Below are 18,703 nucleotides of genomic sequence, written 5' to 3'. Positions count from 1 at the left end.
ACAGCAGCGTCAAACCTGATCTCACCTGAGGCATCTTTGAAAAGTTCTAAGTTATTCTCTGTTGGCCATCAGCCGGGGCTCCTTGACTCCAATGGTGCCAGGTGGTGGGCAGCACAACCCACGTGTACTCAAATGGCTGGACCCACAGGAGTGCCAGTGTGGACTAGCAGATGGTGGTATCCCCAGGGCTGGCACAAACGACCAGCCTTCGGAAGTCCCATTTGGTCTGGATAAAGGGAAAAGCCCTAGGCCTACCCAATACAAGTCTAACTTCAATCATCATACAAGAAATCACGGCTCCTCAACCAGTTCTCGGACCCAGAGCTCCTCGGGTGAAGGGGAGAAAGGACCTCGTGCATTTTGTTAGAAAATGCATAGTGTAAACCCTCCCCTTGTTCCCCCAGTGGAAACGGACGTGTGGCCATGCACCAATGACCGTGCACTGGAGAAGGGAAGACAACCAGCCTGTTCAGGCTTACTGCATACTAGCTCTGATTACATCCTAAAGATTCAAAGGCACCACAGGCCGAGGGTCAGAGTTGGGGGTAGTCAGGAGATCCACAGAGCTGTGGCTCGGGGGCCCGCTCACTGAGGTCCCCCTGTGGCTCCGGCCCTGGCTCCAGCACGTGCAGTTGGGTGGCACACCTCAGTGGCAGGCCGGTGTCTTCTACCCATGTTAAGGTCTTTCTGCCATCTTCTCTTCAGACAACTCTTCCGCGATGCCACGCTCTCTCACCTCCTCTAACACTCCAGTTACACGTTAGGTCTTTCCACTGTTGTCCACTTTCTTATGCTCTTTTCTGTTTCATCCATTTTTACTTTTCTCTGTTCCCCAGTTCAGATGTTTTTATTGCCTGTTTTCCTGTTCCTTAGTCTTGCCCCTTCCTGTGTTCAAATTCTGATAGAGACACAGGGAAAAATGGCAGACAGAGGCGGGTCTAACCTGCAGCTCCCACTCCGACGAACAGAGCAGCAAGTGAAGACTCACACTGCAAACTTTTGTTTCAAGAAATACCAAAGGAACATACCGGGAAAGCCAGGAGAATCCACAGGGACATACCAGGAAAGCCAGGAGAATCCACAGACCCTCTGAAGGAAGCGGCTTGCCCTGCAGCCTCCGTGAGACAGCCAAAAAATGGCTGAGGGCCCAGAGAGGGTGAGGGGGGACGCTGGCCCCAAACACACATCCTCACTGGGAAACCTGAAGGTCCAGGTAACAGGAGAAGGATTAGACCTTACCTGGAGCTGAGATGAACTGAGACAGCCGAGCAAAATGTAGGGGTAGAGGAATTAGCAGGAAGAGTCTTATGGGCTCTCTCGGTCCCTAAAGAAGACATTTCTTTTTTTTTTTTTTTTTTTTTTTGAGACGGAGTCTCGCTCTGTCGCCCAGGCTGGAGTGCAGTGGCCGGATCTCAGCTCACTGCAAGCTCCGCCTCCCAGGTTCATGCCATTCTCCTGCCTCAGCCTCCCGAGTAGCTGGGACAACAGGCGCCCGCCACCACGCCCGTCTAGTTTTTTGTATTTTTTAGTAGAGACGGGGTTTCACCGTGTTCGCCAGGATGGTCTCGATCTCCTGACCTCGTGATCCGCCCGTCTTGGCCTCCCAAAGTGCTGGGATTACAGGCTTGAGCCACCGCGCCCGGCCGACATTTCTTTTTTTTTTTCCTTGAGATGGAGTCTTGCTGTGTCTTCCAGGCTGGAGTGCAGTGGCACAATCTCGGCTCACGGCAACCTCCGCCTCCTGGATTCAAGCAATTCTCCTGCCTCAGCTTCCCGAGTAGCTGGGAATACAGGTGCGCACCATCACACCCGGCTAATTTTTGTAGTTTTAGTAGAGATGGGGTTTCACTATGCTGGCCAAGCTGGTCTCGAACTCCTGAGCCCAAATGATCCACCCGCCTCAGCCTCCCAAAGTGCTGGGATTACAGGCATGAGCCACCGTACTGGCCAAAGTTAAACATTTTTATCTCCTAGCTCGTTAATACTAAAATGTAAACATCTTATTAAGTGGTGTGCTACCTTTTGCTATAGTTGACGATTCTTTTCAAGACTGGGGTTATGTGTTCGTTAAAGTCAGTTTAGCATCGTGAACACGAGTGTAGGTGCTGCAAAAGAGGCTTGGTATAGGCCATGCTCAGTGAGCGCATCTCTTTTATTATCTATACAAGAACTGGACCTACCCTTAGTCCAATTTAATCAATAGCGCAAAGTAAAATTACTTACAACTATGGAGGTCAAATCTTCACTTTCAAATCGACCAATCGCCAGTTCCAGGGACTTATACACGGCTGCTGAGACACGCTGCGTGATCAGACGATTGAGGTCTATCGACCTGCCGAGGAGCTGGCGTACAAAGGGAAGGATGGCAGGGAAAGAGCGGACATGAGCAGCTGAAACACAACCAAAGCCTCAACAGAGACCCTGGAGAAGCCGGTCTGTCAGTAACGACACCCTTTACAACCATGTTCAGGACCCGTTCAGGACCCATCTCCCCACATACACGGCAGCCTGTGTGTGTCTTTTTACAGGTGTTACGATGATAAGAGAAAATTATTCCCTATTTCAACATACTAGGAACATATTCACACTTAAGTGTTATTCTGACAACATAAAAATATGACAAAGCCCTGGTGAAAAAGGTCCAAAAACATGCATGGTGATTATTGGTGTACAGACAGTAGAATCAAGTGCAATTTTGTTTTAGTTTTCCACATTTTACTAGTTGTATGTGTGTGATGTAACATCACTTTTAACTATTTTTCTTTTTTTAATGTTTGTGGGTACGTAGTAAGGGTACATATTTATGGGGTACATGACATGTTTTGATACAGGCATGCAATGTGTATCATTTTTTTAAAAGCTGTAAAAAATAAGCACCGTATATCTTTAAATTCTTTCTGCTGGCCAGGAGAAAGTTTTCTCTGATGCTCTGAACTGATGAGTGCTTCTCACCTGCATTCTTTTATTTATTTACTTTTATTTATTTATTTTTTTGAGACGGAGTCTGGCTCTGTCGCCCAGGCTGGAGTGCAGTGGTGCGATCTCGGCTCACTGCAAGCTCCACCTCCCAGGTTCACGCCATTCTCCTGCTTCAGCCTCCCGTATCGCTGGGACAACAGGCGCCTGCCACCATGCCCGGCTAATTCTTTGTATTTTTAGTAGAGACGGGGTTTCACTGTGCTAGCCAGGATGGTCTCGATCTCCTGACTTTGTGATCTGCCCGCCTTGGCCTCCCAAAGTGCTGGGATTACAGGCTTGAGCCACTGTGCCCGGCCTTCATTCTTTTTAAGCTCTGGCTTTTGGGCTCCCGGAGAAGGGCTGACCGCTCTGGGCTATGCCCGCCCCCAGGAGCCGCAGGGCAGGTGCAGCATGCAGCAGGTGTTCCCTGTGTGTGAGGTGACCCAGCAGAAAGGGCGTGTCTTTCAATGCCTAACAATTTGTAAGGACGTTCACAGTCACAAGCCATGCTGATATCTAGTAAAACCTAGTTAGCTATAAGAAATTTCAATTTTTTTTTCTTTCTTTTTCTTTTTTCTGAGATGGCTCTGTCTCAAAAAACTCTGTCGCCCAGGCTGAAGTGCAGTGGTGCAATCTCAGCTCACTGCAACCTCCACCTCCCGGGTTCAGGTGATTCTCCTGCCTCAGCATCCCAGAGCAGCTGGGACTACAGGCATGCACCACCACGCCCAGCTAATTTTTGTATTTTTAGTAGAGACGGGGTTTCGCCATGTTGGACAGGCTGGTCTCGAACTCCCGACCTCAGGTGATCTGCCCACCTTGGCCTCCCAAAGTGCTGGGATTACAGGCGTGAGCCACCGCAGCCAGCTGAAAACTCAGTCTTTCCAACACACACTCCAGTCCTCACCTCGGCCCGGCCCAGCTCACCTGCACGTGCCTCTGCTTCAGCAGCGTTTCGTAGCGGTTAGACGGCGGGAGGTGGATCGTGGCTCCCTGATTCTTGCATTCTGATCGTAACCGTTTATCAAGAAGCAAACTAGTACAGAAAGACGACAAAGTTTTTCATACACTACAAATTGTAATGGGAACGTCAGATCAAATTATGAAACGTTTTGTATCAAAATCACACACCAGATACTCACCTTCCTGCCATAACCTTATAATATGCAAATATCTGGTCTGCTAGCTTGTAAACAAATTGGTCAAAACATAGATTCACCTGAAGAAAAAGAAAGCACACGTTACAGTGTGATTCCCTAAAGCAAGATCAAACAACAAGCTGAAAAACAAAATGTTTCGTTAAGGCAACTAACTGAGGCTTTTTTGTTTTTTTGAGATAAGAGTCCTGCTCTGTCACCCAGGCTGGGGTGTAGCAGTGCGATCTCGGCTCACTGCAAGCTCTGCCTCCCAGCTTCAAGTGATTTTCCTGCCTCAGCCTCCTGAGTAGTTGGGATTACAGGTGCCCAGCACCATACTGGGCTAATTTTTGTATTTTTATTAGAGACGAGGTTTCACCATGTTGGTCAGGCTGGTCTCAGATTCGTGACCTCAGGTGATCCACCAGCCTCGGCTTCCCAAAGTGCCATGATTGCAGGCGTGAGCCACTGCACCCGGCCTGAGGCTCTTGTTAGGAAAAAGAAACTAGGCCAGGCATGGTGGCTCACACCTGTAATCCCAGCACTTTGCAAGGCCGAGGTGGGCAAATCACTTGAGGTCAGGAGTTCACCAGCCCCGCCAACATGGCAAAACCCCATCGCTACTAAAAACACAAAAAATTAGCCTGGTGTGGTGGCACGCACCTGTGGTCCCAGCTACTAGGGAGGCTGAGCACGAGAATCGCTTGAACTCGGGAAGTGGAGGTCGCACCACCGCAAGTCTCTCTTCACCGTGTGCAGTGACCACAAGACACTACTGTGCACCGCACGTGGGTCCCTGCCTGGGACAGCTCCACCTACTGTGCACTCCAGGAGACACCACTGAGGGCCGCCCCTGGGCCTTCCCTGGAGCACAGCGGCTGTTCTGGGTGTGAGATTGGTCAGGAGACACCCCCAAAAGACCCTTACTTGCAGATGGGACTAGCACTACCTCCTGGAACCGTGAGGAGAACACCTGTGCTTGGTGGCAAGCGGGACCCAGGACCCAGGGGGCCCGGCAGACAGGGTCAAGAAGGGCATCTCTGCCCTCCCATCCTGCAGGGCCGGGGACCTGTGGCATCTCCCTGGAGCCCCGTTTTCAGGGGGTCTTTGTGAGAAGGCAGAGGCGGCGACGTGGGGAATAAGGGTCATCTCCTTATATGTGCACACGCTAACCTGAGAACTCCACCTGTGGGAACTGGTCCTATAGAAGTCACGCGATGCAAATAAAAACGTGCCAGGGGGTGCAGCAGAGTGCTATTTACAAAATCCAACACCAAAAAAGCAGAGAAATCAAACAGGAGTTGCTTCAGGGCAAAGATCATAACCAAAAACAGATGAGGATGCAGACACCGCAGTGACATGCGCTCAAGTGAAAAAGCACCTCCCGCACTGAGCGCGGGAGCAGATCCACGGAGGAAGGGCTCGCTCCCACATGCTTGCTTCTCGGTTTACGTTGTCTTATGTTTTAAGGAAAGTTTAATACTTGGAAGAAAACAAAATGAGAAAGGAGATTTAATTGAGAGAAATGAACAGACATGGAGCTGCATGGGCCTCACCTCGGCCTCGATTTCGTCGTAGAGGAACTGCTTGTTGAACCTGGTGAGCGCGTAGTGGGCGCTGTCATTGTACAGGTCCAGGGAGTAGAGCACATACCTGCAGAGGACACAGCAGTCACCAGCAGCCTCCGCCCTGCACTCGCAGCTCCCACAGCCTCCCCCCACCTCAGAAACTCAACTCCGCTTTTCACCTCTCACGTAAGGAAAAACAATTTTCACTCCAAACATCACACAGTGCACCTGTGAAAGCCCTGGTGGCCGCGCCTGAGGTGGCTGCCACACCCACCAGGCTGTGAGGACACCTGGGGACAGCACACACCCACTCAAGGTCACGCACAGACAAGGGCCTCCACCTGCCTGCATCTTCTCACTTAGCAGCCTTTAAAATATTTCACTACAAGTACATAGTGTTTCTTTCTTAACAAGAAAATTGAGCTATTTTTTTATTTCAAGAATGAACTCCAAGGGCCAGGCTTGGTGGCTCATGGCTGTAATCCCAGCACTTTGTGGAGCTGAGGTGTGCAGATCACAAGGTCAGGAGATCAAGACCAGGTGAGCAATAGGGCAAGACACTGTCTCTAACAGAACTACAAAAAACTATCTGGGTGTGCTGGTGCATGCCTGTAGTCCCAGCTACTCGGGAGGCTGAGCGTAGAAGGATCACTTGAGCCTGAGAGGTCGAGGCTGCAATGAGCCGAGATCGTGCCACTGCACTCTAGCCTACGTGACAGAGTGAGACCCTGTCCAAAAAAAAAAAAAAGATAGAGAATGAACTCCGGCACTTTAGGTGGACCAGGCAGGAAGATAACATGAGGCCAGGAGTTTGAGACCAGGTTGGACAACATTGCAAGACCCCATCTCCATGAAACACAAAACAATTAGCCAGGTGTGATGGCGCATGCCTGTAGTCCCAGCTACTCAGGAGGCTGAGGCAGGAGGATCGCCGGAGCCTGGAAGGTTGAAGCTGCAGTGAGCTGTCTTTGCACCACTGCACTCCAGCCTGGGCAATAAAGCAAGACCTTGTCTCTGTTGGGGGCAGGGAGGGGGACGAATGAGCTGACTGGAAAAGAACAAAGGTGGTCGGGCACAGTGGCTCATGCCTGTAATCCCTGCACTTTGGGAGGCCAAGGTGGGTGGATCACTTGAGGTCGGGAGTTTGAGACCAGCCTGGCCAACATGATGAAACTCATCTCTACTAAAAATACAAAAATTAGCCAGGCGTAGTGGCTTGTGCCTGTAGTCCCAGTTACTTGGGATACTGAGGCTGAAGAATTGCTTGAACCTGGGAGGCGGAGGTTGCAGTGAACTGAGATTGTGCCACTGCACTCCAGCCTGGGCAACAGAGCAAGGCTTTGCCTCAAAAAAAAAGAAAAAAGAAAAAATTACACCGACGGAAATACACAGACAGCATCAAACATTTAAAAACAAATACAAAGGTGAAGGTCCTGGATCCCACAGCTGACCAGAAGCATGTCCAGCATGGGCCCATGGCTGAAGGCCTGTCTCCCACTGCCTCATACCTGGACAAAGGCCATGGCCGGGGCAAGGAGGCGCATGCCTGAAGGAGGCCTCCTTCCAGCTCCTCACACCACCCCAATGCTGCGGAACGAGCCACCAGAGACTCTGCCCACAAAGATGGCATGGCCATGCCACAGCCACAGAGAGTGTAAGGTGGCTGTCCGTACCATCTCCTGGGCACCACGAGGGATGTGTGAGGACTGATGCACGAGGAACTCAGGGGCTTCCCACTCGTGGTGCTCAGAAGACAGACCCGCTGGGCAGCTCCCCAGTCGCCCACCATGAGACACACCCTTTTCCAAACACTTTCCCTTCCGTGGACTTCATATTTTCAAAGACTGACCCTTCCATCTAGGTCCAGAGTCCTGACCCCCAAAACAAAGCTGTTCGATCAATACTTCCTTTCCCCACTTCATCTGGGTCAGAGGCTGCGTCACACAAGAGGCCGGCCACAGGACCCCCACGTGGCAGCTCCCGGGCATGGCCACCTCACAGGGCCTGCACTACAAAGGCCTGGGGAGGGTCCAGGTTCATCCATCTCCCTGGTCCAGGCTGAGTCCCCGGGCCCCAGCCAGCACCCATGCAAAGGACGAACGTGACTGGTTCTAGTGCCTGAGCTCTCGATTCCAGTCTGACGCCAAGAAACTAGTTAGTTACTCGTATTAACCTCTAAAGCTTTACCCCAGGAAACATGACTTTTTTTTTTTTGGAGACAAGGTCTTGCTATGTGGCCAGGCTGGAATGCAGTGGTGCAATCTATAGCTCACCGCAGCCACAAACTTCTGTGGTAAAGGAATCCTCCCGCATCAGCCAGCACACCAGGATAAGTTTTCTCAATTTTTTTTTTTTTTTGGGAGGGAGTCTCGCTCTGTTGCCAGGCTGGAGCGCAGTGGCATGATCTTGGCTCACTGCAAGCTCCGCCTCCCGGGTTCACACCATTTTGCTGTCTCAGCCTCCCCAGCAGCTGGGACTACAGGCGCCCGCCGCCATGCCCGGCTAATTTATTGTATTTTTAGTAGAGACGGAGTTTCACCGTGTTAGCCAGGATGGTCTCGATCTCCTGCCCTCGTAATGCGCCCACCTCGGCCTCCCAAAGTGTTGGGATTACAGGTGTGAGCCACCGCGCCCGGTCTTATTTTTGTAGAGACTGGGGTCTTGTTATTTTGCGCAGGCCCGGAAACATGATTTCAAATAAAACAGTCCCGTCCTCCTCCACCTCTTTTGAGACCCCTGGTCACCACACGCAAAGGCTGGAGACTGGCCCCCCCGACACGCACTCCATCATGGACGCCTCCTTGGTCTCCAGGATGTGGTCCGTCAGGATCCAGGGCATTGACATTTCAATGGGGAACTGGATCCTCCTGCCCATGGTCAGCTCCAGGAAGAACTCTCGGAACCACAGCTGCGAAAGGTCACAGCACTGCTGCAGCGTTTCTGGGAGGGTTCAAACAACACCATGTTATTTCCCGCAAGCAAAAAAAAAAATCTTTAGCAGAGATGACACAAGGGGCTGTGTATTGGGTGCCTGCTCCTCCTCACTCAGCCCCAAGCCATGCAGCATGGACATGAGTGGGGAGGGGTCACTGGGGCCTTGCACTAGGGACAGGACCAGCTGGGCATGGCTGCAGGTAAAGCCACCTCATCAACCGTTAGCCCTTCAGTGGGACCCAGGAAAAAGTGTCTTTTTTTTTTTTTAAGACAGAGTCTCTCTCACTCTGTCACCCAGGCTGGAGGGCAGTGGCATGATCATAGCTCACTGCAGCCTTCAACTCCTGGGCTCAAGCCATCCTCCTGCCTCAGCCTCCAGAGTAGTTGAGAACACAAGCACGTGCCACCAAACCTAGCTGATTTTTGTATTTTTTGTAGGGATGGGGGTCTCGTCATGTTGCCCAGGCTGGTCTCAAACTCCCAGCTTCAAGTGATTCTCCTGCCTTGGCTCTCCAAAGGGTTAGGATTAACAGGTGTGAGCCACTGTTTTACCTAAAAATGCTCTTTTCAAAAGGAGACATAAAAACAGGACTTCTGGCTGGGCGCGGTGGCTCACGCCAGTAATCCCAGTACTTTGGGAGGCCAAGGCGGGTGGATCACAAGGTCAGGAGATCGAGACCAGCCTGGCCAACATGGTGAAACCCCGTCTCAACCAAAAATACAAAACTAGCCGGGCGCAGTGGTGGGCGCCTGTAATCCCAGATACTCGGGAGGCTGAGGGAGGAGAATCTCTTGAACCTGGGAGGCAGAGTTTGCAATGAGCTGAGACCGCCCCACTGTACTCTAGCCTGGGCGACAGAGCAAGACTTCATCTCAAAAAACAAAAAAACAAAAAAACAAACAGGACTTCTTTACTTTCGCTTAGGATAAAAACCAATGTCCAGGCTGCAGCATTAGAGGCACCCTCAGGGAGGTCTGGCTAATACAAAAATGAGACAGATTACAAGAGCCCACGCTCGAACTCCACCCTTTCATGGAGTTAACAGCAAAAGTGGTACGATTTCCTCCAGTACCTGCAGCACCCCAGCCAAGACAGCAGGGTTCCTGTTCTGAGCAAGAGGTGGACACGGACGACTCGATGAGGACACGGGGCAGACACACGGAGGGCAGAGAGCGCACCCACCGGTGGCCAGTCAAGCTGGCCGGTCAACGTGGCCGGGCGTCACCCAGGACGGGCTTGCCTGGCACAGGGCACCTGCTACCTTCCCCCACGTCATGGACTGCGGGGGCCATTTCTGGTATTTATCAATGCCTGTGTCTCAACGCAGGCACCAGATTACATTCGCCTGTTTCCAACTCCGCACGGCTGAAAAGACTTTCTGTTCATGTCGCAGGGCCAGCCCAGGCTCCTCAGCTCATACCCTTGTAGGGGCCACGCCCTGTGGGGCGAGCTCAGGCCAGGGACGTGCAGCTGCCGTCACAGAGGGCGGGACGAGTCACCGTCTGGGTGCACCAAGGGACGGGGCGGGGTGGTCAGGCAGGCAGAAGCACTAGACGGTGTTAGTGGTGTTAGGACATGCCGGGCCGGATGCTGTCAGCAGTATCTCTTACCGCTGAAATTTATCAAGTGAGTGTAGAAGAATGACTCTCGATGAAATTTTTCTATGTCCAATATGGTGGGCCCCTCAAGGCTACTTCTCAAGGTTTTCTTGGAACCACTTTTGTCTGCAATGAGGGACTCTAGCATGGTTCTCACCATGTAAAGCTGGATTATCCAAGGAAACATTTGTGGGGGAGAAAATATACACGGTACATTAGTTACGCCAAACTCCGAACGCCCACGAGAGAAGGACTGCTCTGCTATGCCCTGGCCGGGAGGGCCCCGCACCAGCTCCCCGAGGGGTCCGGGCGCCTGTCTACGCGGCCACGTTGCTGCTGCTTCAGGGAAAGAACAGCTCGCCGCAGAGCCGCTCGCCTCCGTGCCACAAACGTCAAGAGAAACAAATGATGTCTTACCACCAAAGGTTAAAAGGGGTAGGTAGGTGCACGACTGCCTCAGAAACGTGTTAACCGCATGCAAGAGCCTCTCCATGCCCAGAGACTTGAGCTGCCTGAGCAGCTCGGCAGAGCCCAAGGACTCGGCCATGGTGCGCACCAGGTAGAGCTAGACACGGACAGACAGGAGGGAGAGGCAGGAGACAGACGTTAGTCACGCGACACACACACCCCAGGCAGGGACACGGGACGCACGCAGAGGGAGGCGGGGAGGGTGGCCGGCACCACGCACAGGCCGAGGGCCGTCCCCCTGACCCTCCTGCGGAGCCAGCAGCGTGCGCCGCTGGTGACTTTCCAGAAGCGTGGCAGAAGAGATTAAAAGCCTCCAGCAGGGATGAGGAGAAGACCAGCCCCAGGACGGAGGACAGACGCGGTGGTGCGGATTAAACCGGGTGTGAAAGTCATGAGAAGCACCTCGGGGAGGCCTGAACACACCAGGAGAGAGGACAGTGGGCAGCTCAGGACCACGACAAGAGGACACGCAAGCAGCACCTCAGTTTCCCACGCCCCATCTGTAGGAGGGTCATTTGCAGACCCAACGTAAAGATTATAGACATTCAAACACCCATCGAGAAACACAGAATGAATACAGACACGTGGACGTGTGCCCACGTTTTTGGGACGGGAGTTGAAATGGAGTCAGACTCCTCCTTAGTGCACGTGACACATCTGACAATCAAGGCACGGCTCGCTCACGCTCCCGACTCACTTGGGCAGGAAACAGAGGAGCAGCAGAAACCACAGGCGGGCGCCACTTTCCCTGCCTGAGCGGGCAGCGGGGACCTCAGTTAACCCCCGCCTCACCAGCCCCACCCACTCGCAGCTCAGGGTGGGTCCCCAGGGAGAGAGCGCAGGCGGGCTCAAGGGACGAGAACCTGGGTGCTGGAGGGTCCCACGGCGCGGCGCGGCACTTTTATGTCGAAGCCGCTCTTAGGGTCCTTCTCGCCCCGCAAGGCTGGGTCATTGAAGGGTTCGTGCCCCGTCTCCCAGTCGCACACGGTCTTCCTGATGGCCTGCAGGACACTGAACACCCCACCAAGTGATCAGCAAGGCCCGGAGGCCAAGACCCCCAGCCTCACAATCATACCATCTCCCTGCCCAACTACCGGGCTCTCAGAACAGTCCCCATGAAAATACAAATTACTGCGGGGGCCACGGAGGGATGTGGTAATGGACCGGCCCAACAGGAAGGTTTAAAAGGAGCCTGCCTTCCGGAGAGTGTCACTACTCCCAGAAGACTGCCCGGGCTGCAGTTCGCATCTGTTAGCCCAGGGCAGCAGTGAGGTGGCTCCGAGTCACGCTGGGGGCAGGGAGAAGGCAGAACACAGCCTCCGGCCAGAGCAGAGCTCGGTCCCACCTGCCTGCAGCTGGCTGTCCCCAGTAACCAACAGGGACATGAAGTCACCCGCATGACCGGAGCCTGGGCGTGTCTCTCGACTGGTTTGGAACACAGCCTCGTCACCAACAGGGCTCCACCGTGCAGAGACCCCCACAGGCACTGTGAGCCTGGGATAAATGCACCTTGTCCCGGCGTCCTCGGACTCCCCAGACACCCTGCAGTTGACTTACTGTCCACTGTTTGGGTTAATCATTGGACCCATGCATTACTTTTAGAGGTAATTCACCAAGAGCATCTGGAGGTTGAAGATAAATGTATTGAAATCATTTTTGAGAATTTAACGCTCCTGTTGTTTGAACCCGAGTTCGTCCGAGGACGTGTGGGCACAGCGGGCACAGGGCGTAGGGAAGGCTGACCTCTGGATGACATTCTTCTTCTTCTTGATGGCCTGCCGCAGCGGCTCCCGGAGGGTCACCTGGGAGAAGTCCTGCAGTGCAGCATAGACGGTGTGCCGGATGGCGTGGTTGAACACGCTCTCCATCCTGCCCATCAGCACCTGCAGGCCTTTGATCATGGCGATCACCTGCGGGGGACACAGCAACAAGGACGGCCTTCTGAGGGCGGCACCAAGCCTCCTCTGTCTGGCATATGCCAGGGGCTGCTCCTCCTCGCCCACGGCACCTCTCCTATGCCCTCCCACGTTCCTGCCCTGCAGCTGCCCTGCCCCAAAACGTCTTCTCCAAAGCCGTAGTCAATGGAACTGTGCCCGCATCTGACTCCCAATCAGACCGTCAGCCTCTGGAGGACAGGGATGCATCTGACTCGAAACACACACGCAATCCACCCTGGCACACACACCCTCCTGTGATGGAATTCAAATGGGAAAGAAGAAAAAGACTCAGGAAAGCAGGCGTGATATTAACTAGAAAAGAAGTTACAAGAGGTTGTAGCCCAAATCCCATATTGTTCACAACAAAGGCACAGTGAATTACCATTCACAGAAACAGCCTGGAAGACTTTGACGGAACATAATTACACGACAAAGAGCTTCCAAAGTAATTCCTGGGACAGAAAAATGGTGCCAGGGCTCATTACTTCCCTGTTTCCAGACAGTAATTTTGTAATTACACTGTGCTTTATTACTTTCTGACTAAACAACTGAAGGGCACAAACCAAGCATGACTTTTACAATTGCATGAGCTTTCTTGCTGCTTTTGCAGTTTATAAATATTTATACAGCCAACTTCAGGATAGCTATGTGAGACCCACAAATCTCTCTGAAAGCAGCAAGTGAGGCAGAGCAAGACACACTTACCCCAAGTCCACCTGCCGTGTGGACGCCTGACGTATAAGACACCAAAGCAGAACATCTAATAGCACCAGAGAAACATAATTCTTCTTTTTATTTTTTAACTAGAATGCTGTACCTAAGACTAATATATCTGGTAAAATCTTAAAAACCCTTCTTCGGCCAGGCACAGTGGCTCACAACTATAATTCTAGCACTTTGGGAGGCTGAGGTGGGAGAATCACTTGAGACCAGAGTTCAAGATCAGCCTGAACAAAATGGCCAGACCCCATCTCTCCAAAAAATTTAAAAATTAGCCAGATGTGGTGGCATGAGCCCGCAGCCCCAGCTACTCAGGAGGCTGGCCGGGAGGATCACTTGAGCCTAGGAGTTTGAGGCAGCAGTGAGCCGTGATGATGCCACTGCACTCCAGCCTGGGTGATAGAGCGAGACGCTGTCTCAAAACAAAACAAAAACCCTACTTCAGCATCTGAAAATGCTCTTCAGTCTACAGTAATCATTTCAAAAGGTTTTTTTGTTTTTTGGTTTTGTTAAAGTTTTTGACAGATTCCTTTTTTGAGACAGGGTCTTGCTCTGTCGCCTAGGCTGGAGTGCAGTGGCATGATCACAGTTCACTGCAGCCTTGACCTCCCAGGATCAATCGATCCTCCTGCCTCAGCCTCCTGGGTAACCAGGACTACAGGCAGGCGCCACCATGCTTGGCTAAGCGTATTCTTACTCTTATTAAATCTGTTGGTTTGAAGTTCGCTTACCAAGAACACAAATGTGTTTCCCCAAGACTTCACACAGTCTCCCTCCATCACTTTCTGGGTTTTATTCACCCCTTTTGTGTTCCTCACTATGGCTTTATAAACAGCCTGATTCATGGGTAAATGTAGACGTGTCCGACAAGTACATGAAACATGACTTATATGATTTTGGTGCTTTTCTTTTTCATAAAATTTTCAGGTGGAAAAGTTGACAGTCTGTTTTTAATTCCCCCTTCAATAATGTAAAGAATTTCCAAATAGACTGTTTTCATGTAAGACTCATGGTCTACATGCAATTAAAATAATGAAAATTTTAGAAAGGAAAAAGTCTGGAAGAAAGCGCACTCAGCTGCTCGGCGCCGTTTCTGTGATGGCACCGCGGGCACTGGGCCTTCCTAATGCCACGCCTGGGTTTTTCGCGCGCTTACTTTGGAAAATGGTTTGATGATTTTATGTTGCTTTTCTAATCAATTAAAAAAAAAAAAAAAAAAGTTCTATTTAAAAAACCAAACGAGGAGCAACCCATTTTAAGTGAACATGACAATACTACATATTCACGCTTACAGGAAGAAGGAAAAGGCAAGTTAACAGTAAACCGGGAGCTTTAGATGCCTGCATTAGAAAAGTAAAAAGGATAAAAATCATAATACTTACCAAACATTCATCACAAATTACAAACACTAAAATAAACTCCCCCCAAAATAGAAGAAAAAGAACTAAAAGCACCTGGGTGCGGTGGTTCACGCTTGTAATCCCAGCACTTTGGGAGGCCAAGGCGGCAGATCATGAGGTCAGCGGTTTGAGACCAGCCTGGCCAATATGGTGAAACCCCGTCTCTACTGAAAATACAAAAATTAGCTGGGTGTGGTGCTGCATGCCTGTAGTCCCAGCTACTTGGGAGGCTGAGGCAGGAGAATTGCTTGAACCTGGGAGGCAGAGCTTGCAGTGAGCCAAGATGGTGCCACTGCACTTCAGCCTGGGTGACAGAGCAAGACTTTGTCTCAAAATAAATAAATGCAACAGTTAATGAAACAGAAAACAAGTGTATAATCAAGGGTGATCAACAAAGACAAAGCTGTTCAGTAAATAAATAATAAAAAATAAAACTAAAAATAAATGCCCAGCAAGAATAACAAAGAAAAAAGAGAAGCAGTCCAGGTGCGGTGGCTCACGCCTTTAATCCCAGCACTTTGGGAGGCCGAAGAAGGCGGATCACTTGAGGTCAGGGGTTCAAGACCAGACAGGCCAACACGGTGAAACCCCGTATCTACTAAAAATACAAAAATTAGCCAGAAGTAGCTTGAACTTGGGAGGTGGAGATTGCAGTAAGCTGAGATTGTGTGAGACTCTGTCTCAAAAAAAAAAAAAAAAAAGACAGAAGCACGAATTACCAGCATTAAGAATGAAAAAGGGAACATCAGCAGTTTATAGACAGATTAAGAGACTACGAGAAAATACTCATAGACAGAGGACGGAGTCAATGGGATAGAATTGAGTCCAGAAGTTAACTCACAATTGATTTTCAATCGGGTGCCAAAACAATTCAATGGGGAAAGACCATCTTTTCAACAAACAGTACTGACAACCGGATATGTACATGCGAGAGAATCCAGGTGGACCCGCCAGCAGGAAAGGGTTAATTCAGCAGGCTGGGGAGAGTGAAACTCTGCACATCCCCAAGAAAGGCCTGTCTTCAGGACTGACTGAGGCCATCCCAGGAACCAGCTCTGAGCCTTGGGAGTGTCCTGTCTAGAGAGTATGTTCTTGTGAGCCTGGGACCCAGGGCCTACTGCTGTACCACTCTGACCAGACAGTCTCTGCTAACAAGGTGACTCATGGTGACCTCCTGTGTGTGTTTTGAGGGCCTAGAGTCTGAGTAGCCAAGGTCAGCCACGTGACTGGCCCCCAGTGAAAACCCAGGACCCCAAGGCTCTGGGGAGCTGCCCTGCTGAGCCACACTTTGCGTGTGCTGTCACACATCATCACTGGGAGAAATAAGCGCATCCCGTGCAATTCCACTAGCAGGGCACACCTACAAGTTTACACTTGGCTTCTCTGGACTCCACCCTTGTGCCTTTTCCCTTTGCTGATCTGACTGTCTTTCGGCTGCAAGGAGTCATAACCTTCAGTGCAACAACTACTAAGCCCTGAGAGTCCTCCCAGCCAGTCGGGGGGATGGAGGGTGGTCTGCAGGGCTCCTGACACAACCTGGTCACACACTGTATAAAAATCCACTCAAAGTGGAAAATACTTTTCAATTAGGAGCTAAAACTAAAAACTTTTAGAAGAGGCTGGGCGCGGTGGCTCACGCCTGTAATCCTACCACTTTGGGAGGCAAAGACAGGCTGATCACCTGAGGTGAAGGGTTCGGGACCAGCCTGGCCAGCATGGTGAAACCCTGCCTCTACTAAAAATGCAAAAATTAGCTGGGTGTGGTGACACACGCCTGTAATCCCAGCTACCTGGGAGGCTGAAGCAGGAGAATCGCTTGAACCAGGGAGGCAGAGGTTGCAGTGAGCTGAGATCACGCCACTGTACTCCAGCCTGGGTGACAGAGCAAGACTCTGTCTCAAAAAAAAAAAAAAAAAGACTTTTAGAAAGAAACACAGGAGTAAATCATGACCTGGGTTACACAATGGTTTCTTACATATGATGCCAAAAGCATAAGCAACGTAAGAAAAACAGATAAATCAGACATAATCAAAATCAAAACCTTTTGTGTCTCAAAAGACTCCATTAAGAAACAAAAAGGACAACCACAGAATGGGAGAAGATACTGAAAATCCCATGGCTGTAAGGAACTGATATTTAGAATGTATAAAGAACTCTTACAACTCAATAATAAAAAAGATAACCTAATTAAAAATGAGCAAAGGATCTGAATACACATTTCTCCAAATAATGCACACAAATGGCCAACAAGCACATAAAAAGATGTTTAACATCCTTACTTGTTAGAAAAATGCAAATCAAAAGTGCAAGGAAATGAAATACCACCTCACACCCACTAGGATGGCTAGAATCAAAAAGACATATGGTAACAAGTTTGGTGTGGATGTGGGGAAACTGGAACCCTCACATACTGCTGGTAAGAAGGAGAAATGGTGCTGCCACTATCTGGTAGTTCCTCAAAAGCTAAATGTGCTGTTATGATCCAGTAATTGCATTTTTAGCTATACAATCAAAAGAAATCAAAACCAGCATCTACGCAAAAACTCGTACATGAAAGGCCATAGAGGCTGGGCATGGTGGCTCACCTCTAATCCCGGCGCTTTGGGAAGTCAAAGCAGGAGGATCACTTGAGCTCAGGAGTTCAAGACCAGACTGGGCAACGTAGTGAGATCCCATTTCCACAAAAAATTTAAAAATTAATCGGGCATGGTGGTATGTGCCTGTGGTCCTAGCTACTTGGGAGGCTATAGAGGGAGGATTGCCTGAGCCCAGGAGATTGAGACTGCAGTTAAGCCATAATCCTGCCACTGCACTCCAGCTGGGTAAGAGTGAGACCTTGTCTCAAAAAAAACAAGAAGAAGAAGTTCTCAACAACTTTATTAATAACAGCAAAAAGGTAGAAATAACCCAAATGTCTATCATCTGATGGATGGATAAATACAAAGTAATATTTCCATGTAATGGAATATTATTCAGCAATAAACAGAACAAAACAGTGATACCTGTGTGAACCTTGAAAATTATGCTAAGTGGCCTGGCATGGTGGCACATGCCTGTAATCTCAGCACTTTGGGAGGCCAAGGCAGGTGAATCACCTGAGGTCAGAAGTTTGAGACGAGCCTGGCCAACATGATGAAACCTTGTCTCTAGTACAAATTCAAAAATTAGCCGGGTGGGTGTCTGTAATCCCAGCCACTCTGGAGACTGAGGCACAAGAATCGCTTGAACCCGGGAGGAAGAAGTTGCAGTGAACTGAGATTGCGCCACTGCCCTCTAGCCTGGGCGACAGAGCGAGGCTCCATCTTAAGGAAAAAAAAAAAAACCCGGGCACGGTGGTTCACGCCTGTAATCCCAGCACTTTGGGAGGCCGAGGCAGGCGGATCATGAGGTCAGGAGATCGAGACCACCCTGGCTAACATGGTGAAACCCTGTCTTGACTGAAAAAAAATACAAAAAATTAGCCGGGTGTGGTAGCGGGAGCCTGTAGTCCCAGCTTCTTGGGAGGCTGAGGCAGAAGAATGGTGTGAACCCGGCAACCAGAGCTTGCAGTGAGCCGAGATGGCACCACAGCACTCCAGCCTGAGCGACAGAGCAAGACTCTATCTCAAAAAAAAAAAAAAGAAAAAAAAAGAAAAAGAAAATTATGCTAAGTGAAGGAAGCAGCCAGTCACAAAGGGCCACACAGGGTATGACCTACTCATATGAAATGCCCAAAAGAGGCAAATCTACAGGGTCAGAAAGCAGGGTGGTGGCTGCAAAGGGTTGAGGGAAGAATGAAGGGTGACTGATAATGAGCTGGCATTTCTTTTTGTTCTAAATTTGATTGTGATTGTACAACTCTGTGAATGTGCTAAAAGCATTGAATTTTACACTTCAAATGGGTGAACTGTATGGTTATGTGAAAAAAGAAAAGCTTCTACCAAAATAAGATGAGAATTTACTACGAAAAAGCTTATGTCAAAAAACTCGAAAATTTTGGCTGG

At 50.3% G+C, this 18,703-nt stretch overlaps 1 protein-coding gene across 30 annotated transcripts in view; it reads right to left on the bottom strand.

Annotated features, from left to right (window-relative positions):
• Positions 1 to 18,703, bottom strand: part of CYFIP1 (cytoplasmic FMR1 interacting protein 1) — a 117,670-nt gene that overhangs the window by 39,787 nt on the left and 59,180 nt on the right. For 13 of the 30 annotated variants that reach the window (XM_077938840.1, XM_077938841.1, XM_077938847.1 and 10 more), the window contains 8 exons: positions 12,407 to 12,573; positions 11,527 to 11,674; positions 10,208 to 10,361; positions 8,446 to 8,602; positions 5,651 to 5,747; positions 4,101 to 4,177; positions 3,886 to 3,994; positions 2,224 to 2,343 (listed from right to left, as the gene is read on the bottom strand). In XM_077938840.1, the coding sequence (XP_077794966.1) occupies positions 2,224 to 2,343; positions 3,886 to 3,994; positions 4,101 to 4,177; positions 5,651 to 5,747; positions 8,446 to 8,602; positions 10,208 to 10,361; positions 11,527 to 11,674; positions 12,407 to 12,573 (1,029 nt within the window). Of the gene's footprint in view, positions 1 to 2,223; positions 2,344 to 3,885; positions 3,995 to 4,100; positions 4,178 to 5,650; positions 5,748 to 8,445; positions 8,603 to 10,207; positions 10,761 to 11,526; positions 11,675 to 12,406; positions 12,649 to 18,703 lie in introns of all 30 variants that reach the window. The other 17 variants (XM_077938833.1, XM_077938834.1, XM_077938836.1 and 14 more) reach the window with 4 other exon arrangements.

This window comes from Macaca mulatta, chromosome 7, assembly GCF_049350105.2.
Source record: "Macaca mulatta isolate MMU2019108-1 chromosome 7, T2T-MMU8v2.0, whole genome shotgun sequence".
Classification (NCBI taxonomy): Eukaryota; Metazoa; Chordata; class Mammalia; order Primates; family Cercopithecidae; genus Macaca; species Macaca mulatta.
The sequence above is the reverse complement of the archived record's forward strand: the minus strand, read 5'-3'. Positions and strand labels throughout refer to the sequence as shown.